This window comes from Oncorhynchus mykiss, chromosome 15, assembly GCF_013265735.2.
Source record: "Oncorhynchus mykiss isolate Arlee chromosome 15, USDA_OmykA_1.1, whole genome shotgun sequence".
NCBI classification, from domain to species: Eukaryota; Metazoa; Chordata; class Actinopteri; order Salmoniformes; family Salmonidae; genus Oncorhynchus; species Oncorhynchus mykiss.
In genome coordinates, this window is record NC_048579.1 from 65,986,616 (window position 1) to 66,009,511 (window position 22,896).

General features: G+C 44.2%; 2 protein-coding genes across 10 annotated transcripts; one reads left to right on the forward strand and one right to left on the reverse strand.

The window, feature by feature from the left end:
• Positions 1 to 1,316: 1,316 nt before the first annotated feature.
• On the reverse strand, positions 1,317 to 22,851 carry LOC110500955 (cleavage and polyadenylation specificity factor subunit 6). 9 transcript variants are annotated; one of them, XM_036944984.1, is made up of 12 exons: positions 22,702 to 22,851; positions 20,846 to 21,058; positions 20,490 to 20,593; positions 20,107 to 20,252; positions 19,565 to 19,744; positions 17,404 to 17,517; positions 13,003 to 13,513; positions 12,426 to 12,563; positions 11,711 to 11,826; positions 11,361 to 11,514; positions 10,439 to 10,642; positions 1,317 to 4,301 (listed from the first exon to the last, which is right to left on the reverse strand). In XM_036944984.1, exons 1-11 carry the CDS (start codon positions 22,759 to 22,761, stop codon positions 10,444 to 10,446), a joined length of 1,935 nt encoding a protein of 644 aa, XP_036800879.1. In that variant the 5' UTR covers positions 22,762 to 22,851; the 3' UTR covers positions 1,317 to 4,301; positions 10,439 to 10,443. The 9 variants fall into 9 exon arrangements, with proteins under 9 accessions (XP_036800879.1, XP_036800882.1, XP_036800880.1 ...); XM_036944987.1 differs by having other exon boundaries at positions 12,426 to 12,524; positions 19,565 to 19,750; XM_036944985.1 differs by having other exon boundaries at positions 10,439 to 10,627; positions 19,565 to 19,750.
• Positions 7,626 to 8,957, forward strand: LOC118938897 (basic proline-rich protein-like). Its single transcript, XM_036945554.1, has one exon. It carries the CDS (start codon positions 7,626 to 7,628, stop codon positions 8,955 to 8,957), a length of 1,332 nt encoding a protein of 443 aa, XP_036801449.1.
• Positions 22,852 to 22,896: the final 45 nt, after the last annotated feature.

Consider the following 22,896-nt stretch of genomic DNA (forward strand, 5'->3'; position numbering starts at 1 on the left):
TACATTTTAGGAGCTTTAAAGACGGCATTATTAATGCCCCTCGGCAATATGGTGTGTGCATTGATCAGTTTAGTGAAGTATTTAGCAAATGTCAGGCAGATCTGCTCCCGTTTGCTCTCCAATGATTCCGAGGGCTTCCCGGGTAGCTGGTGAACGACCCGTTCCGAATTATTCTGCAGGCTCTCTTCTGGACATGAGTCAGGGTTCGAGTGATCATCGAAGCTAGGCCGTTTATACATAATCCCACATGCTGACGTCCACATCGGCTACTGAAATTAATAAAATGTGTTTAATGTGAGCCAAGGCTTTGGACTAGTTGTTTTTTTAATAAGCATTTCTCACCAACTGTAGCCCAAAGGCCGGCAGATGGCGATAACGAGTCGTTTGCAAAAATGAAACCACCAGACTACCACCTGCCAGCCTTTCGCCTACACCAACTGCTTTACACACGGTCTTGATCAGCTATTGACTTGTTTGCGATCGTTGCAATTTGGATACATATATCCAAAAGCCTCATATCGTAACTAATAATCAGAATAAATGGAGTCACAATGTAGTTTCGATTCTTTTATTTTTTGAGAAGGCACAAGGTGGTACAAACTCAAGAGAACCTACTGCCTTTATTTTTACTGCAAATAGTGTAATAAATCATATAATTAAAATAGCAATATAATCTGAAATAAACACACATTGACAGTGTTTTAGTCTGCAGTGTAATAATGCAATAATCAATCCTGTCTGATTTGAGACATTTATCTTGTATATTTGATAACAATTATCCATGTAATTATAGTTCCATCACTTTAATGATTTCCTTACTTTGCTATAACGCGAAGAGGAACACATTAAGTATATTGAATAGCTACTACTTCAGAACATTTGCAGCCGTCATTCTTCATGGATCTGGAACCGACGACTTACCTTCGGGTGAATGTCATGGAGCTGTAAATTAAATCAGGGCAAAAACAACTACAGCCTACTGTACAATTCAGCATTTGGTGTAAGTGTAACTGAGTAAATTATATATAAATAAAGAACATCAAGATCCTTGGGAAACTAGTTATAGGCCCTTCCTTTTTTTTATCGTGTCAATCATACCTGAGAAAAAAAAACATAGTTTTAAGTTTGAGTAAAGTAGACCGTTACAATATTTTCACAAAACAGAAAAACTACAGACCTCAGTAATATCCTCCGGTCTTATTTCAGCCTTTATACATTGCATTCTATTGATTAAGTGTACATTTGATGAAGCCAAATCAGCAATGTCAGGAACAGTAACATTTGGCCTAATGGTTCACGGAGACCCGACATCAAAAGACGGAGAAAACTAGTTTATTGAAACCACTCAAAACAAGACAGTGCACCTTTAAAAAAAAGTTCAATTTCCTGAACACGTCCGAGAGAGAAATTGATCAGTTTGATCTAATTGTAAAAAGTATTTGAAGGTAATATCTAAGATGGATGAATTATTATATGTACAAAATGACAACACTAATTGAGCATGGGTAACACTTGTCGACTGCGTATATATGTACAGTATCGACGTATCAAACCAGCTCCACTCAAATATTCAACCGGTTTGAAAAGACGTTGGGGCTGGAAAGCTATTCGTAATGATCTGCGAATAGGTAACAAAGCGTTGATAACCTGTCCATTAGCACAATAAACATGGTAAACTAGCTACATAGAGCATTATGAATGCTTTACACCATATTCAATATCTCAGTGCATTTATACAATAAAATGCAATACAAAAGTCCCACGTATAAAAAAAAACCGGAAGTGTCTGTCATGCGAACTTTACCTGAAGGAGTACTTTCAATAACATACATACCATGTCAAACACATTGTTAAGTCCTCAAAATGCTCTTTGTAGCTAGTGGGCAATATTGATTAAAAACTTGGAGATATTTATGTGCCAATAGTTGGATGTAAAGTCTAACCAATAAAATTTAAAAAAATAATGTTTAGTTGACTGAAGCAGTTGTTTCAGTGAATGATTCGAAGCCACAATAGCCACCTAAATATCTATCTTCAGAGTGTCAACACAATGCAAGCAGGAGAGCACCACTAATGTCTATCAGGGCCATTTAGAAAATACATGGGAGTAGAGAGGTAGGTTTTACCGCCTTAAAACAGGCATCAATATCAGTTATTTTAATCTGGCAGACCAGTCAGTGCACAGACCCCTAGAAGCCAGGGAAGGATTGTGCTCTCATGCTTCACAAAATGGACACCTCACTTGAATACTCTTACTACTGTAATCCCCATCCATTTACTACACCCAGATCCTCACTACTGTAATCCTAATCCATTTACAATACCCAGACCCTCACTACTGTAATCCCCATCCGTTTACAATACCCAGACCCTCACTACTGTAATCCCCATCCATTTACTACACCGAGACCCTCACTACTGTAATCCCCATCCATTTACTACACGAGACCCTCACTACTGTAATCCCCATCCATTTACAACACCCAGACCCCCACTACTGTAATCCCCAGCCATTTACAACACCCATCCCCTCAGCCTTGTCCCAGACCCTCACTATAGTGTAATTCCCCATCCATTTACAACACTCAGCCTTGTCCCAGACCCTCATTACTACTGTAATCAACCATTTACTACACCCAGCCCCATGGCCTGGTCCCAGAAGGGGATCCTACACAACAGGATCAATGCATTAGCCAGCTAACTTTGATAAATTACATTTGATTTTCTGGCTCATTAAAAAAGCTGAACTTAGATATGTGTTTTTGGTTGTGGAGTCAAGCTTCTTTTCCAATTAAAAAAAAAAGTTATTTCAGAATATTTAAGCAAATTAGCTGGCTAACACATTGGTCCTGCTTTGTAGTATACCGCTCAGGTCTGTATGCGTTTTAGCCAACTAGTCTAGCATTGTTATTGCTATTCAATGTAGTCAAGACTCTGCCAAAATATATACAGATCTGGGACCAGGCTACCACAAACCTAACTGGCTTAAACCAGTGGGATAAGCAACTCAATAAGAAGTAGTATATACAGATCTGGGACCAGGTTACCACAAACCTCACTGGCTTAAACCAGTGGGATAAGCAACTCAATAAGAAATCAGTGCAGTACATCAGCCAGCCAATTGGAGCACAAGTTTGCAGATAAGAGACCAATTCGCTTCACAGTAGTAGTATTGTCCAGATCTGTGAAGGTTGATCTATCACTAAAATAATTCCATACAAGTCAATAATTTTGTTCTACTTGTGTCATTAATATTAGGGTAATGAACCCTTGGAATGTACTTCCTGGTAACACGAAGAAAAAAAATGAAAATCAAGAAAAATAAAATAAAAAAATAAAATTTTGCCCAAGTATAATCAAGTCCTGAATACCTCTAAAATCACTTAGCAAAGACATGGATTTTCACTTTTGGAATTCAAATGGCATACAGAAGTATATGGAGACTAAAAACAAACGTTTGTCAACAAGTAGCTACATTTTAAGTAGAACTTTTAGAACAAACTGATAAGTCAAAGATTAAAATATCTGTCACATGATCATTCAATGCATAAGAAGTTACGCTAAATTCAGTCAGATTTCACTAATTCTGGGCATCGGGACAAATACAATTTTTTTGGTCAACTGTGCTTCATTTGGTCAATAACAGCACAACTTTGCAACTTAAGTGAGAGTAAATTTAAAAATAACTATTTCGTAAAATTCAACATGAAAAATGTATGCAAGGCAAAAACGTACACATGTAAATTATTATTAAGTGCCAAAACCCCAGTAAACAGTTTATTACAACACAGAATCTATTTTAATATTCAAAGCAGAGACATTTACAAACATTATCCTAAACGAGAAAAGTAGGGAGGGGCACGAGAGGAAATGAAGATGAAAAAAACAAAAAACCCTCCCTGTAAAAACCAGCTTTAACCTGACAAAATGTACACATTATAGCAGTCAAAAGTTGTCCGTTTTGGAATAGAGCAGGCAAATGTAGTCATTTGTTATTTTCGCTAAGCTTGAAAGAAGCCTGTCAACACAGGTAGGTAATCATTTTTTCGTTCACATCAAATAAAATTTCAGTAAAATAAAAATAGCTGTTGAGTATTTTTTTTTTATACCATGAGAATGATTTTAAAGAACACTACTTATAACCTTACACAGCTGTGAGCGATTCCCAGGTAGTCAGTCCCCTGGTAACCATGGAGACACAGACAGAGAGGGGGGGGGGGGGGGGCTAGTTGACAAGGCGATCCTGATGTAGGGCCTGCTGGTTGTGAAGAGGCGTCCTCGTCCCTGTCCTCTTCCGTAGGCTGAAATGTGTGAAAACGAAGGGTGGAGTTTGGTTTGGGGCAGCCCAACAATATACAGTTTGTTGTTTGTGTCATAATCCCCTCTAATTTTACAGCACACACACACAGACACACAGAGGACACTAAACAAATACATGCAGGCACTGTTCTTTCTAATGGTAGTCAACTTGTCAAGAGAGTGATTCCACATTACAGTGAGTAAGAACTACGTAGTGGCCCACAATGACTGACCCTGCTATACTGTTGAGATCTGAATTTAGAATGTACTCAAGTGTGTCATGCACTAAGTACTCAACTCATTTCAGACAAGGTTTTACAATCAATTTGTGTGGATTGGATAAACCTGTTTAAAGGGTGCTCACAGAACATATTATAATCTAATCTGAAAGTCCTTGGGCAGAAGATGGTATCTACAGAACGCTCAATCCCAACCCCCTAGACCGAACGTACTTCTCAATATCTTTAGAGGATTAACACAGATGGACACAATGTGGTATTAAGTCTACCTTGTCCTCTGATAGGTGGAATTCTCACATTTACTTCCACCTATCAAATCCTCTCAGATTTTCAACAAGTCCATAAAACCAAAAAGGTGTTAGCGGCCAGTTTGGGGGAATCGGTCCCCTAGTCTGAGAGGTGACGAGGGCAATAGTTCTCCCCAAACATTAACGCGGATTTTACCGATTGGATAGGATTTAAAAACACATAGAAATAATAAATAGAACAGACGAGTCATTGACTTGAATGCAGACCCTCGTTCTAGTCATTCTACAGCTATGCATTTAAACCTATCCGATAGGTGAAATCCAATCAGATAACATTTGTGCCCGGAGCACTGGGAAAAGCAGAGGACAAACATGGTCAGATCTCCATAGAGGAATGGTATTATTACATCAGGATAAAATGTAGAAAAACACACGCTTATCCCTACACACATGTATCAGTAGTCTGAAACAACTCTCACAGCCAGAGCCTGGCATGCACAGGATCAACATCACACTGACAATTCATTGGAGTTGCAAACCACATAACCATTCATTAATATTTCAGTTCATAGATCACCCCCCAGACAGTTTCAAACTGATACACCAGGTAAAAGGAATATTCTGTACGTTTTGGTTGTCAATGACAATTTACATTTATATATATTTTTTTTAACTATAGTTAATAGCCTAGTAGTAATTGTTAGTTTAATTGTTTATCAATATCATTTTTAAATCAAATTGAAGCCAGGTTTTGCTCAATTAGTGAATTTACATGGTGCATAGTTGGCAATATCACATTTTTTAAAAGTTAATACAAACCAACATGTCATTGAACCCCATCACCCTTCGCACAATCATTTCAGATCCATTGAGCATCTCAAAGGGCCCACAGCATCACCAAGACATGTTCTCAAAACACTTAACAATTAGAATTATAACTAATGGACTAAAGAATGTGACCAGTTGCTGTTTTTGGTACTAACTTCCTGCAGAGTCTATTTTTGCTGGAGACATTGAACGAGTTTAAGGTGGTCAAAATGAACCTTCTTGAGATGGTGTGGACACCAATGAGTGTTTTAGGAACCACATGATGTGTAGTTGTGAAGGATGAACACACCAGAGAGAGAGAGAGACAGTTAAAAACAGACGCAGAAATATGTTATCAGGAAATCAGCGCTGCTTTCTCCATGCCTGCAAAACATCACTGACACCTATAGACAAAATTGGAAAAATAGCTAGTCATTTCTTCCCTGTAAGCGGGCACATATGATCCCAACGCTAAATGAAACAAAATGTTGAGGATCTGTGAACATAGATTGACAGGTAGTAAGCGTAGATCAAAGCATTTCCTTTACCATGAAGTGAGACCAATAGGAGTACAGGTTAATAAAGTAACCTCTCTTCACTTGGTTTCCTTGTCATTTAAAAAGTAATGACCAAACCTTTTAGATTGATTTTGTGAGTTGTATTATTTAAAAGTCTTACATTTATTTGAATAATTTAACAAAATGCTATTGCCATTTAAAAATGGGAGGGGGAGGGGGGTGGGGGGGGGGGGGGGGTGATTCAGAGAAGTTACTGCAATCAAACATGTACATTCCAAAGGAGTTTTCCCATTTAATGCAAGCATGGAGTCACTACTCAGCAAACTAACCAATCCAATACAAAATAACATATATCAGTTACCGGTAACACAGATGTTGGGGTATACATTCAAATCACTACTGGGATTTACAAACGGCAACATTAAATTTGAGACAAATACCACAATTATTTTCGTGACTTCACCATTTCAGTGAAACACCCATCGACCTTCAATTCCTACAAGATATTTGGTGCCAAGTCAAAATTGTCTGGCTGTCTATTTCAAACTACAGCCTAAAAACAAGACAACCGACAGTGAAATCTCGAGATCCACTTCAAAATAGGTGTACCATTAGAAACATTAAAATATCCACATTAACAAAATGGCTGCCGTTGAATTGTGGACAATAGTGATGATTCTTTAGTCCTCATTGACATATCAGATAAGTGCTGTACCTGTATGGATTGATATTATCAGCATCTTTTCCAAGTACTCTACCCTCTGGCAAAAATATTTTATGGTTTTCTTATTCGTTTACGGGATCAGCACATTGTGACGCCCAGTATTAAGGGAAGAATAGTAATCAAATTGGCCTCACATTTACACGCAAACAGACATTGCTAGGGCCCTATAAAATCAATTGAACATTTTCCGTGTGTGTGTGTTATATATATAAAAAATAAAAACATTCTGTTTAAAACAGGAGACCAGAAATTTACATTTTTGGGTGTAGTTACCCTTTAATTCAACTGTGCACCAGTATTTTGGGGTGTAGTTACCCTTTAATTCAACTGTGCACCAGTATTTTGGGGTGTAGTTACCCTTTAATTCAACTGTGCACCAGTATTTTGGGGTGTAGTTACCCTTTAATTCAACTGTGCACCAGTATTTTGGGCTGTAGTTACCCTTTAATTCAACTGTGCACCAGTGAGCGTCACTGTTTGACGAGTGATGTTTCTGTAGCACCTCATGCGATTGCAGAGTTTGCTAAACAAATGGCCAGTGGATTTATGCAAATATTCACGATACCATTCTGCCAAGTAAATATTAACTACAGAGAAGCCCGTGTTTAACCGAGAATGTTTTTGGGGAAAACCTTTCCATCTACCAGAAGACTGTCGTGGTTATATTAGCATCATCACTAACGGCTTAACAAAGTGGTGGACAGTCGCGGACAGACCAGACACTGACGTTTCCTCTTCAGAAAGTTAAAGAAAAATAAGACTGACTGATGCATTTCATTCATATTTTATGATGATCTTGGACCCATTTAGTCGACGCCCCACCGGCCCCGACCCATTTAGTCGACGCCCCACCGGCCCCGACCCATTTAGCCGACGCCCCACCGGCCCCGATCCATTTAGTCGACGCCCCACCGGCCCCGACCCATTTAGTCGACGCCCCACCGGCCCCGACCCATTTAGCCGACGCCCCACCGGCCTCGATCCATTTAGTCGACGCCCCACCGGCCCCGACCCATTTAGCCGACGCCCCACCGGCCCCGACCCATTTAGCCGACGCCCCACCGGCCCCGACCCATTTAGCCGACGCCCCACCGGCCCCGACCCATTTAGCCGACGCCCCACCGGCCCCGACCCATTTAGCCGACGCCCCACCGGCCCCGACCCATTTAGTCGACGCCCCACCGGCCCCGACCCATTTAGTCGACGCCCCACCGGCCCCGACCCATTTAGTCGACGCCCCACCGGCCCCGACCCATTTAGTCGACGCCCCACCGGCCCCGACCCATTTAGTCGACGCCCCACCGGCCCCGACCCATTTAGTCGACGCCCCACCGGCCCCGACCCATTTAGTCGACGCCCCACCGGCCCCGACCCATTTAGTCGACGCCCCACCGGCCCCGACCCATTTAGTCGACGCCCCACCGGCCCCGACCCATTTAGTCGACGCCCCACCGGCCCCGACCCATTTAGTCGACGCCCCACCGGCCCCGACCCATTTAGTCGACGCCCCACCGGCCCCGACCCATTTAGTCGACGCCCCACCGGCCCCGACCCATTTAGTCGACGCCCCACCGGCCCCGACCCATTTAGTCGACGCCCCACCGGCCCCGACCCATTTAGTCGACGCCCCACCGGCCCCGACCCATTTAGTCGACGCCCCACCGGCCCCGACCCATTTAGTCGACGCCCCACCGGCCCCGACCCATTTAGTCGACGCCCCACCGGCCCCGACCCATTTAGTCGACGCCCCACCGGCCCCGACCCATTTAGTCGACGCCCCACCGGCCCCGACCCATTTAGTCGACGCCCCACCGGCCCCGACCCATTTAGTCGACGCCCCACCGGCCCCGACCCATTTAGTCGACGCCCCACCGGCCCCGACCCATTTAGTCGACGCCCCACCGGCCCCGACCCATTTAGTCGACGCCCCACCGGCCCCGACCCATTTAGTCGACGCCCCACCGGCCCCGACCCATTTAGTCGACGCCCCACCGGCCCCGACCCATTTAGTCGACGCCCCACCGGCCCCGACCCATTTAGTCGACGCCCCACCGGCCCCGACCCATTTAGTCGACGCCCCACCAGCCCCGACCCATTTAGTCGACGACCCCGACCCATTTAGTCGACGCCCCACCAGCCTCGACCCATTTAGCCGATGCCCCACTAACCCCGACACATTTCGTCGACGCCCCACCAGCCTCGACACATTTCGTCGACGCCCCACCCACGTCCCACTAGCCTCGACCCATTGGTTCATTCCGTTTTAATGTCTGGATTCTGTGGTTCTGTCCACATTCTCCACAACGTGGATTTTACAGGGCCCTACACTGCCATGATGTATGTATATATAATATATAACCCCATGTTACCATCAAGGTACACAAAATGGATCAAAAAAACCTGAGCCATCATTTTTTTGGAAATCAATCCTTCAATGTTATGGAAAAAACGCACAAAAAATAAAATGGCACATACAGAAATGATATGTAAAAGGTAAAAACTGTGTTAATCTAATGTTAACAGCACCAAAAGCAGTAGCAACACTCAAAATGGTCTGTTGTACAAAAACCGGGGCTTTAGAGTGAAGACCAACTACGCTACAGGAGACATAGCGGGCTAGTTACCACATTCCTATCGACCGTCAAGGGAGTAAGACCAGATAACTAACTATATGCCTAAAAATTAATATAGACAAAACATTTTACCAGCTTGATATTAATGTCATTAATTATACAAAAACATTAACAAAAATTATTTTTCTTCAAGACCACCAATTTCAGCATGATAAAATTACAAATATGGCACAGATATGTGTCAAGTTCACAGACGATAATACCAAAATCCTTTCCATTATTTAAACCCCAAAACCATACTTTGGCTTATATTAGAGAACTGAGAGTGGTTTTAAAATAGTTTAGACATTTCAAATTTGCATGTAACCATTACCTCAGGTTAGCAAGAGTCAGAACCACCTACAGTTTTGGTCATCATTTGGTGGCCTACAAAACAACTCATACAAACAACCCCCTTAAGTTGTACCGTCACAGAGTTCAACCTTTGACCCCTGCAAAATGTAGACTAATCATTTCTTGGCACATTGTGGCATCAGGTGTCAAAGAAACCCTTCAATAAACAATTGGCATATTTTTACAACCTTTCACAGGTGTTGATCATTTGTCATAAAGTACTTTTTCCAACTTAAAAGAGATTTAAAACATTTTCAAGCTTACCAGGGCTTCCATATAAAACGCCCCCTACAACACACACTCATGCAGTAGAAGCCTGACGACACAGTCAATGTTCAAAGGATGAAAGTAAAAAAAAAAACAGTCAAAACCTACAAAAAAGTTTCAGACAAATAATATATATTTACACACATGGCAGCAATGAGTCAGTTCTGGTCAAGACTACAATAATGACCGCTGGAACAATGCCTTTACCTACCACCTCCACCTACCGTCGGGCTCCGCAGGGCGCGTCAAGTCCCGCTCGTGGGCCTCTTGTTCTGGGCCGTAGCGACCTGGCCCCTGGCCTGCATTAAGCTGAGGGAGAAGAGTGGGTGACATGGTTACGGGTAAGGAGTTTGAACGGGGAAATACACACCTCCGCTAACGATGTCGGTACTCCCTCTCACGGTCTCTTTCTCGTTCTCGTTCTCTGTCCCCGCGGTGCCTCTCTCTCTCCCGGCTGCGTTCGCGGTAGTAGTCCTCGTGGCGGTCGCGGCTACGGGACTTGTGGCGCCGGCTCTTCTCCCGGGATCGGCTGTGGTCACGCTCCCTCGACCTCTCGCGTCTTTTGGGGGCAGAACTTACATTCATACATCAAACTCTTAACCAACCGCCAAAGCAGGTCTGTCCATCGGCCAAAACCATCAATCATTTCATAAACAATAACGTCACCAATACAACTGTCACTAACACTTTGACCTGTCAATCAATTACATTTGAGACAGTATTACCCAGACTGTTTTATAATAAGTGCATTGAACTACAGTTGGTAAAACATCACAATCATTCCCAGTCAATAAGAACAGAATAGTACAGGAATACAGGCACAATGACTAGCAGGTAGCGAACATCATCCTGAATTATCAGACGACAACTTCAATTCATTCACTTCTCTCAGTTGTCTGTTATAACAACCAGGGTTGAAGTCAAAATCGGTTCATTCCCTTATAATTCCAGTCAATTCAGAAAGTAAACCATATTAAAACTCAAGAAGAATTTGAATTACTGTGTGCTCCCTGAATTGAAATGGAACTGCCCCCCCCCCCCCCTGCTCCCTGAAAATAAATGGGACTGACCCCCCCGAATTTAAATGGAACTGCCCCCCCCCCCGAATTTAAATGGAACTGACCCCCCCCGAATTTAAATGGAACTGCCCCCCCCCCGAATTTAAATGGAACTGCCCCCCCCCCCCCGAATTTAAATGGAACTGACACACCCCCCCCTCACCGAATTGAAATGGAACTGCCCCCCCCTCCCTGACAGGAACCACAGGAGAATGAGGAAGAGGTTGTATTTACCTGGAGGCAGAGCCGTAGGACTTGTTCTCGATGCCGTGGAGACAGTCCTGTAGAGAGCTGATGAGAACTTTACAGCGGTCGTCAGCAGAGACCTTGGACTGCTTGATCAGAGAGATGGCTGTCACCAGAGTCTCTATGGCACTGCCATAGTCAGCTGATGGAGAGAGGAAGACATTAACATCACATGGTACAGCTCAGACACTTAGATAAGGGTCACTTGTGAAAGTACGCAATACAATCTACAACACATAGATAAAATGTGTGTGTGTGTGTATTCAGCCCCACGGTAGAGTGTGTTGTAGTATTTGTGAGGTGTGTGTGTGTGTGTGTGTTTAGGGCATGATCCATACCAGCGCTAGCATCTGACACCGCCCTAGAGATGGCACTACTGGAGATGGCTCGGTTCCGGTTCATGATCTCCTCAAACTCTGCCTCGCTCAGCGGTGTCCGCGCCGACTCCATCTCCCTGGGACAGAGACAAGCAGGAAGGAGACAAGCAGGAAGGAGGACAGCATCAGTATCGAGAGAAAAAAAAAAAAAAGTTGTCAAACTCAACAAACTCAGAACCACTAGATACAGGAAAGAGGACGTTTTAGAGGAAGGAAAAGCTATTTTTTTTAGTCTTTCCTAACTCCTCGCCTTCTCAAAAGTCATTGGAGGAGAAGGTCAGAGGGGAGGGACCATGACTGTTCTCCACCAATTAATTTTGCGAGGTCGCGCAAAATCGAGAAATTGATCAAGAGCAAGAGAGATTGAGAAAACAGAGGGGTGAGACAATCAGATGAGTCAAGGAACACAGTTAATGGACAGCTAAAACGACACAGCAGACGCAAACCACGTTATCCAAGCCTGTGGGAATTAACACCAGTGATAACTAGCTCATCTAAGGAAACACACAAGACACACCACACAGTTTACTAACGCTTATCAAAATCATAGCTCGGCCAATCCATCAATCACAACAAGCATCCACTCTCAAAATTCAACAAAGCCAGGCACCAGGTCATTACAGGCGAAGCTAGTTCCTAATGTTCGTTCAGCGGGTCTGGCAGTATTTCTACTAACCCTGGGTCACTCGCATTGTGCAAGTGCTGGCCGCCATTTTTCAGATCGACCAAACCCTCGTTAATCCAGGGGTCTGGGCAGCCGCGGGGCAGGGGGGCCCTGAGGTCAAACTCACAGATTAGCGGGGGACGCTGGTTACTGTAGGCAGCCAGAGGAGGGAGGGAGGGAAGGGTGGATGGAGGAAGGGAGATTCAGGAGGGTCACTAAAGAAACCACGCTTCGTAGTCAAAATACTCAAGTAAAAAAAAGACCCCCCCCCCCCCCCTTAAAAGACGCCCCCCCAACACAAACACAAAACGATGACGGACTGTTGCTAAGGGAACCTGACAGCGCTATAAAACAAGGTGTTGGATGATGCCCTGGTGTTGCTTCTACCACAGCTGTTCTACATACTGAAATACATTCAGACTAAAACTGGCAGTATTTGTCATTCAATAAATCCATTGTTTTCTTCCACCACGAACCATCATCTAGAGTAGAGTAAAGGAGGTTGGAACAGAACCAAAGAAGAAGAGGGAAACTGACTTTCTGTAGAACTGGCAGTACGTGACGTCGTGATCCTGTCGGGTTACATTACCTGCCGGGGGGGCCGAAGTCTCCCCGGTCATACGGAGGTGGCCGTCCATAGGGGTCGTTGGGCCCGTTGGGGCCCCTGCCGTCTCCTCCAGGAGGGCCCCCCATGTTGTTAGGACCCCCAGGAGGAGGGAAGAACGCTGGGTTGACATGGGGAGCCGGTGGGGGGCCTCCAGGTCGGGGCCCGGTCATGTGTGGTGGGGGAGCGAGGGCCAGAGGTGGTCCAAGGGGCCCGGGGGGGCGAGGGGGGAAATGACCCGGGGGTGGAGGGCCCTGTTGGGGGGGTGGGGGGCCAGGAGGAGGGCCGAAGCCGTGTGGGGGAGGGCCAGGGGGGAGAGGACCCATGGGGGGCTGGCCGAACTGGCCGGGGAACATGACCGGGGGTGGGGGGCGGTCGCCACGGTTGGGGGGGCCTTGCATGGGAGGGGGGAGGCCCTGTCCTGGGGGAGGGGGGCCTAGGGGTCCAGGGGGACCTAGTGGGCCAGGAGGGGGTCGAGGTGGGCCCTGCATACCACCTGGAACACAGAAACACAAAACAGAAACTTCTTGAGTTTGGATTCCCTACCAACTGTTTGAAAGCAAATTAAAGCATTATGGTGACCCAGTGTCAGTAGACGGCGCCGAGATGTTCCCAGTGTCAGTAGACGGCGCCGAGACGTTCCCAGTGTCAGTAGACGGCGCCGAGACGTTCCCAGTGTCAGTAGACGGCGCCGAGACGTTCCCAGTGTCAGTAGACGGCGCCGAGACGTTCCCAGTGTCAGTAGACGGCGCCGAGACGTTCCCAGTGTCAGTAGACGGCGCCGAGACGTTCCCAGTGTCAGTAGACGGCGCCGAGACGTTCCCAGTGTCAGACGGCGCCGAGACGTTCCCAGTGTCAGACGGCGCCGAGACGTTCCCAGTGTCAGACGGCGCCGAGACGTTCCCAGTGTCAGACGGCGCCGAGACGTTCCCAGTGTCAGACGGCGCCGAGACGTTCCCAGTGTCAGACGGCGCCGAGACGTTCCCAGTGTCAGTAGACGGCGACGAGACGTTCCCAGTGTCAGTAGACGGCGACGAGACGTTCCCAGTGTCAGTAAACGGCGACGAGACGTTCCCAGTGTCAGTAGACGGCGACGAGACGTTCCCAGTGTCAGTAGACGGCGACGAGACGTTCCCAGTGTCAGTAGACGGCGACGAGACGTTCCCAGTGTCAGTAGACGGCGCCGAGACGTTCCCAGTGTCAGTAGACGGCGCCGAGACGTTCTTGGAATCCAGAGACCACGAACAGGGAACTCAAGTACTGCAGAAAATGTCTTCGCTTGGGTTTGATGACTTCTGGATAGGAATTGTGACATTTTAAGTTGCATGACGTGTTGGTGAGAAGATATGAAAAATGCTCAAATGTGTGATCCTGTATGTTTAAGTCACTGCCTTGGAGGCCACCTTGACTTAGTGGGATCAAAGTTCAAGCTGAGAAGGCAACACAGCAAAGGACTCAAAACAAAAGCTGTGAATACTGACGTTGTACAACGTGAAGGACCACATTCACATCTCTGTTTGACACAAGGGGCGGGCTGCATCAACTCTTCAACTGGGTTAAATCATCTTGTTGCACCACATTTTGCACCAAATTTTAAACCTAGTTTTAAATTAAATCCTAGTTAAATTAAACCTAGTTTTAAATGAATCCTAGTTAAATCCTAGTTAAATTAAACCTAGTTTTAAATGAATCCCAGTTAAATTAAATCCCAGTTAAATTAAATCCCAGTTAAATTAAATCCTTCCTCTATTCTATGTTCACTTTAAACCTAGATACAAAACGACAGAGTTCCTCAGAGAATAATTAGAGACCGTTTGAATCCTGTTGAGATTTATTATAATTAACTCACTATTAATAGTCTATGTACCTTCCCAATTTGTACAACAATTGAATTGGGGCTTGTGATATGCCCAGCCTTGGTACGAATGATGATGTTAGGGAACCTGCTGTAACGGGCCTGATAACAGTAACATTGCAGTGAAGTAGCATTAACCTTCATTTTAACAAGCATTATAGGTATTGATATTTACCAGTGATTTATGCTTAAATATTGGCAGGAGGAGTTGTCCATCGTCATAATAGGAGTTGTGGAGAGGGGCAAACTGCTGGGGAATCGTCTCGCATATCTTCTGGGTGATCGGAGACCCGCCCTCTGGTCTGAATTAGACCCCGCCGGTCTTCTGCCGAATCCTTTTTGGCTTTCTCTTGTTAAAATGATTCATTCCCCCAACACGCTTTCATCCGATTTGGGTCCCTCTTCTCTTTAATCCGTGTCGATCCATTAAATATGTCGCCCAGGTGTCGCCCTTCTTTTTGGCAGTTGTGTTGTCAGTCTTTTTATCCTCCAGTACTTTACTAAATTCCTCCATCAGCTCCGACAATAAATAAATATATATTTATTTTTTAATAAACTGATATATTTGAATTTCTTTGACCATGATCAGGTGGCTAGCGGACAAATAATAAGTGGCTAAATAACGTTAAGTAATGACAATAATACATAATATTGCATGCTAGCTAGCTTGGTTTATAAACTATCTAGCTAGGGCCTCCCGAGTGGCGCAGTGGTCTAAAGGCACTGCATCGCGAGCTGTGGCGTACAATTGGCCCAGCATCGTCCGGGTTAGGGGAGGGTTTGGCCCAGCGTCGTCCGGGTTAGGGGAGGGTTTGGCCCAGCGTCGTCCGGGTTAGGGGAGGGTTTGGCCCAGCGTCGTCCGGGTTAGGGGAGGGTTTGGCAGACAGGGATGTCTTTGTCTCATCGCGCACTAGCGACTCCTGGGGCGGGCCGGGCGCAGTGCACGCTGACACGGTCGCCAGGTGTTACGGTGTTTCCTCAGACACATTGGTGGTTAAGTGGGCATTGTATCAAGAAGCAGTGCGGCTTGGTTGGGTCGTGTTTCGGAGGACGCACGGCTCTCGACCTTCGCCTCTCCCGAGTCCATACTGGAGTTGCAGCGATGGGACAAGACTAACAACCAATTGGATACCAGAAAAAGGGGAAAAAAATAAAATAGCTAGCCACAGTAGCTAACGAATGAGTACTGGCAAATAACTGATTTTATTTAAAATCAGAACCTAGTTCAGAACCAGTAGTTCTAACTTTTTAAAAAAAAAAATGTATATAACGAAACAGCAACTTTGTGGCCTCATTTGTCAAGTAGGCTAGCTACTTCGTTTCAACTCACAAATTACCTCACATATTGGTGTAACATGTCACCGATCATATTTTAAAACTGTTAATCATGGATTTACTGTTCCAGATTTGAAATGAAGTGGTGCAACACATCTGATTAATTATAAACCTAGATTAGCTCTAATCCCAGATTAATTATAAACCTAGATTAGCTCTAATCCGAGATGAATTATAAACCTAGATTAGCTCTAATCTGAGATGAATTATAAACCTAGATTAGCTCTAATCCCAGATTAATTATAAACCTAGATTAGCTCTAATCCGAGATGAATTATAAACCTAGATTAGCTCTAATCCCAGATTAATTATAAACCTAGATTAGCTCTAATCTGAGATTAATTTAAACCATGTTGGTGCAACCCACCCTAGCTGTCCTGTGAATTAAAATTCAAGATTGAGCGAGATTATAGATTTTGCAAGCTATTAGCAACGAAAGCCAAGAACCAGTTGGCCGAGTATCAGGACAGACAGGCCTGGATGGCTGGAAAGACCATCTTGGTATGGAGCAGGCAGGACTGACTGGTCCGGATGGTAAGAGGTCAGCCATCCAAGACACCCCTTCTATACTCATTGTGTTGTCTAGCTTCCAAGAGTGCTGGACAGCCACTGTCAGAACAGCCAATAGAAACAGAACAAGCAACACAGCATATAAAGATTGACAGTTAAGACAGAATGATCAATAACCCAGGACTTAAAGTGTGGGGGGGGGGAGAAGAAGCTTGGTCAGTCAGTCAGCCCAGGACTCCATAGACAGACAGGCCTTAATAAAGAGTTTTGGTTGGTCAGTCAGTCAGCCCAGGACTCCATAGACAGACAGGCCTTAATAAGGAGTCTTGGTTGGTCAGTCAGTCAGCCCAGGACTCCATAGACAGACAGGCCTTAATAAGGAGTCTTGGTCAGTCAGTCAGTCAGCCCAGGACTCCATAGACAGACAGGCCTTAATAAAAAAGAACATGTAAGCAGGGGGTAATCATTCTTATTTAATACATTAGCACTGAGAAGGGTTGCAAAAATCCTAAACATTACCAAAACTCCCAAAAATTCCAGGTTGGAGGATTCCATTGTAGCAAATTCCCTGAGAATTACATAAACCCTCCAGCTGGGATTTCTGGAAAATCTGGGATTTTTGGGAATATTTGGGGAAGATTTGCCAAACCCAAGAACTGTTGTCAACAGGAGTCGAGGCATTTCACCTCTGGGTCGCCAATTCCCATCACGTCCCGGCGGGAAGCAATTGAAATTCATATCCATCAGGTGGCCTTCTTGGTGTCTATGGTTAATGAGTTCAGGTGGCCTCATCCCCGACCCTAGTGGGAGGAAAAACACAATCACAACAAGGCTGTGACCACACTGGCCATCCGGCCAATGGCAGAAGCGCAGCTAGCAACACAGGAAGAAGTTGCCAAAGCAAAAAATGTATTGTGTTTTTTAAATTATTATTATCTTAAGGGGGCGGGGGGTAAAGACGGGGGCAAACTGGATAAAACAAATGTTGAATAATCCCCCCCCCCCCATCCTAACACAATCCAAGTACTTCATTCAACTTCTGAAAGCAAGGGGACAGAGAACAGCAGTCAGAATGTAATGAAACAGACTAAATGTGTAGAGATGGTAGGTTGGTGCTTTCCAATCCTCCCCACATATGGTCACGTGGAAGACAGGATAATACAACCAGACAGGAGGAGCCATCTTCAGTTCAGTCCATGCAGTGCATAACACCAACAGTAGTGGCCTGGCTGTCAGTGGAAGATCCATTCACACTGCTTACAGCAGAAACAGTACACCAGAAAGGAAGCCATTTCATTGGTTGTAAATCAGGGCACGGTTTAAATTTAACCAATTAAAACGGGCTTTCTTTCTGTACTGTTTTTCAGGGTATCTGCAGGTTCCATTTAGTTGAATTGAAGACTAACAACCTTTTTTAATGCCATTTTGAACGCAATTTAATAGTTATTTTGAGGCCTGCCACAGCTGCTAATATTCCCCTCCAGAAATGAGCCCATGATGGTAAAAGGAGTATTTTTGGGACTAGCTGTTATTCCAAAACAGACATAAAATAAGTTAACCATTTCATCTATTTGTTCAGGGAACACATGATGAAAATACAACCATGTGCAACATGTCAAAATAAGATCCAGAATAAATCAGATATATATATATATATATATTTGGATCTTTAGAGATTTCTTTAATCATTGCATTTGTATGGGCTAATAGGAGTACGGCCAAATGTTCAAAACATTTTAGATCAAAAAAATATCATATAATAGCTAAATTAATCCTTGGTAATACCTTCTTAAAACAATTTCATCTAGTTTAGTAGACCCCCCCCCCCCCCCCCCTCCCAGTTTAGACTGGGATTAGAATGACAGCGATTAGACTGTTCAGTTCCAAAAACAAGGAGTTAAATGTTATAGGACAGACAGGTCAGAACAAACTTCCTTTAGAGTTCGGGGGTCTGCTACTATCTATTGTTCATGTAGTGAATCCTATTCAATGCGTTTGCATTAAACTAATAGCAGTAAGGCCAAAAAAAAAAAACATTAACCCCCCCAAAAAATGTTGCTAAATATCTGGACACTTCAAGGGGTCTTCACTGAGGGTGAGCGGTTTGCCGACGTCAACGTTGTGAACAGATTGCCCCATGTTGGCGGTGGGTTATGGTATGGGCAGGCATAAACTACGGACAACAAACACAATTGCATTTTAAAATCGATGGCAATTTGAATGCAGAGATAACATGGCGAGATCCCGAGGTGCGTTTTGTTTAGGTATCTGTTACCAACGGTTGGATACCCAATCATGTGAAATCCATAGATTACGGCCTAATTTATATATTTCAATTGACCGATTTCCTTATATGAACTGTAACTCGGTATAAGCTGAAATTCTTGCATGTTGCGTTTATTTTTGTTCAGTAGAGTAAAATTATCCTTGGTGTGACCTTCTTAAAACAATTCCATATAGCCTCGTGGAACCCCAGCCCCCGGCTTAGACAGGGCTTTGACTTACGGGTTAACAGTAAGTCCATTTAAGAACATGTGGTTGGATAGCTCTCTCCAACGTCTTGAAAGTGGCCTCCAGTAGTATTTGACGTTCCATTGTTAATTTCAGTTTTTGCCGGCGTGTCAACAATTAAGCAGTAGCACAATGTTACATTAAGCAGTAGCACAAGATAGTCATCTCGGTCAAAAAAAATTTAAGACCTTTGAAAACTGAATTTAAGATACTTTAAGACTTACAAAAATCAATTTTAAGACAGACTTCTTAAGAACCAGCAGACACCCTGGTTTTATTTAGCCGAGAGCCGTGCGAACGGACCGAACCGACTGCTGGAGTGGGAAGAGTACTCACCTGGGAAGTGTGGCGGGGGCCCTCCGGGTCCGATAGGCCCAGGGAAGCGGTCTCCTCCAGGGCCAGGAGGCCCAGGGAAGCGGCCTCGGCCCCTACCCATGCCCATGGGGAAGCCACCGCGGGGGCCCATGGTGGGGGGTCCCGCCTTCCCATCTCCGGACATCTGCCCACCCGATGTACCTGGGCATAAAGGGAAAGAAGAGGGCAGAGAGAACATTCAAATCCCCAACTCGTTGTGCTCACCCAATTAGGTAGTTCTGAACACTAAAAAACTAATTAGTTCACTAAATCAATGTATTTATTCAAATAAATGTAGTTATTAATCAAATGTATAAACTATTTTTTATAAAATTTCTGCATTGACAGCAGAGGCAGACTCAAGCCCCAAATACTTGGGTCTGCTTCAGCGTATTTGGGTCTTCCCAGGTTATCAGACCTACCTTGTCATTAAACCGTGCAGAAAAACCAGATAACTTGTTTATAATTATTATTCTATAACTCTAATTGCCCATCCCCGTGTGGAGGCACGCAGGTTCACCTACTTTTCCGAGACTGCATCTCGAACTGGCTGAGGGACTGTTTGTTGCAGGGGGTAACAATGGGGTTCTGTCCGTGGAGCTCCCGTTTAGCCAGCAGGTCCAGTAGCTTCCTAGAGGACGTGTCTGAGCCCACACACACCAGGGCAAACCTAATGGGACGCACCAGGGCATAACGGGACCAAGTCACCATCTCTTTCTTTCCTTCTGGCTTTTATGGGGGTATTTATTTTCTGTTTTTCTCTTTAAAATAACTGAATAAATGAAGATCAACGTACAACTACCTGTGTGTAGTTCAAAGGTATTAGGAAAGTCATCCACAAAAAAACCTGTCTGTTCAGAGTGTCAGTGTGTAATGAGGGATTATGAAAGGCAAGGAGAAAGCTCACCCTTTACTCTGGCCGTTGGCTCTGTTCTCAAAGAACTTGATCTCCAGCAGATCCTTAATGCCTATTGATCCAATGGCGTCTGTCAAATCTTCGTCTGTTGTCCACTGGAAAGGGGAGGCATTTTTATTTTTTACATCAAGACCCATTACATAATTGATGCACATTAAGGGCTAGTTTCCCTGACCCCGACTAAGCCCATCTCTGGACTAAAAAAACACTTCCAATGGAGATCCGCAAAGACTCACTGAGCACGCTTTTTATCTCCGGAGATAAGCTTCATCTGGGTCTGAGTAACTGGCCCGTTTATATTCATCTTTGTTATTCAGCAGGCGCTCTAATCCAAACCCATAACCTACCCATGTGAGATTGCCTATGTACAGGGCGATCCTCTTGCCAGTGTACGTGTAAACCACGTTGGGCGGGGTGCTCTTGTTCCCCTCGGAGCCAGCAGGTGGGGGTAGGTTGTCCAGGTAGTCCCGGTCCTCAGGTGCGTCTCCGTTATTATTGGCCGAAGGAGAGATAACATCGTCATACAAGTCTATCTGGTCATGGGCAGGGTAGTCTGATTCCTGTGGGGGAATAGAACACAATAGGTCAACCTTACATCACAGTCAGTCAATCAATAGTTGTGCCCCAGAATGTCTTTAAAACTCTGAGATTGTTTCTTCACGTCAATGTTGGGTCCTACAGATGATATCAACAAAGACGATCTGGAACGAGCCCCAACAACATGCTTTGACACGTGTGACGGTCAGAGAGCAGAATGAGGTCTTAGCTGTTTTGCAGTTAAAACGATGTGTGATATTCAGGACATTAAATACAAAAGATGCAGTCATTATTGCACATCTGAATAGGCAAACAATGTGAGCCATATTATCTAGCCAACATTTCAACGGTAACAGTGTGTTGCCTAGAGCTGGTTGTATTTTCAATCCAACAGTATAATATGTTGGACAGTCCCCGTGCTAATGAGTTCCTAACAAACACTTCCGGGTACTTTGCTCTGAGTCAACAAAACATCATTTGAATACGTAAAACATTCAAGTGAGTGTTTGCAATATGCAGATTTGTTCGGTACAAATGGACTGGAGATTATGACTTTGAACGTTTTTGAAAATATCCCTTTAAAGTGCACAGATGCACATTGAAAAGACTCGGCAAGCATGAGAAACCTCAGCATACACAACACTTCAGTCTACACACACACTGCATCAGAGTGCAGTTGGTAATCTTTGCACAAAGCTGATATGCGAAACCATAGCGATTTCTCACACAAAAATGCAGATCTGGGTCAAATATCCCCCACGTAAATGAACAAATCAGAGCTAACAAGTCCTATGTGATTGATCAATGAGAATCAAACTAATCTCAAAACGAATAGCAGTTCCATCTGAACTATTCATGTGACAAATACAGTTTGATTTGAATAGCATTTCCATTTGGCATTAAAAATGCAGTAAATAAACAAAAATATCAGATTTAGAAAGGCAGTTGATAAAAAAAAATTAAAAATCATTAATGTTTGTGCAACATGGTATCTTGAAAACGTTTTTTTTTTGCTTTGAGAAAAATTTAAAGATTAACATCAACATAACAGCTAACTTCAGCCTAGCCAGCAAGCAGGGGGAGTGACGCCGAGAGCGCAACAACCTTTTAAACAGTCGCCGACCGGAGGGAAACTACACTTTAATTATATATTTTTTTTTAAATAAACTCGTTATTAGCACAGTCCCTACTGTTTTATACTATTAGCCAAACAGTTACACGGTAATGTGTAACTAGGTAGTTGAATACCAATATAATGTTAGCGCACGACGACAAAGCAGGCCACGGTGTTTTTGTGTTGCGGAGGCCTTCCCCGCCACTTCGCCTCCGGTACAACACTGTCGTTAACAATGGAACGACCACGTTGGCTTGCAAAGTGAAACATGTTTACCTATCAAAATGTATACATTAGCCAACAAACATCAAACTAAGGAGGGACACAACATCCACCTTACTATTTTATTTATTGTTATATTTGACAAGTCATTGCGTAGTTGCAATTCGAAAACGCTGCGACGAACACAGGCAATCGCTTTGCAGGTCTCATCGGACGCCAGATAACTCGGTTTAACTTTCAACAAGCATTTTAGCAAATAAAAATCATAAGGCAAACCAAAAATATGTCTATAACGGTGCAAGATTTAAACAAATGTAACGGTTTGCATACCTGGTTGAAATCCTCTTCAACATCGGCGTAGATGTCGATGTGATCAACTCCGTCAGCCATTTTCCAGACCACCTCCTCCACCGATCGACCTGAACAAGACAAAATGCAAACAGGAAAGCAGAAAACGTCACATCTGGGGACATTAATCCTAGTTATCACATTTTCTATTAAAAACATTGCCAAATTGTTTGAATG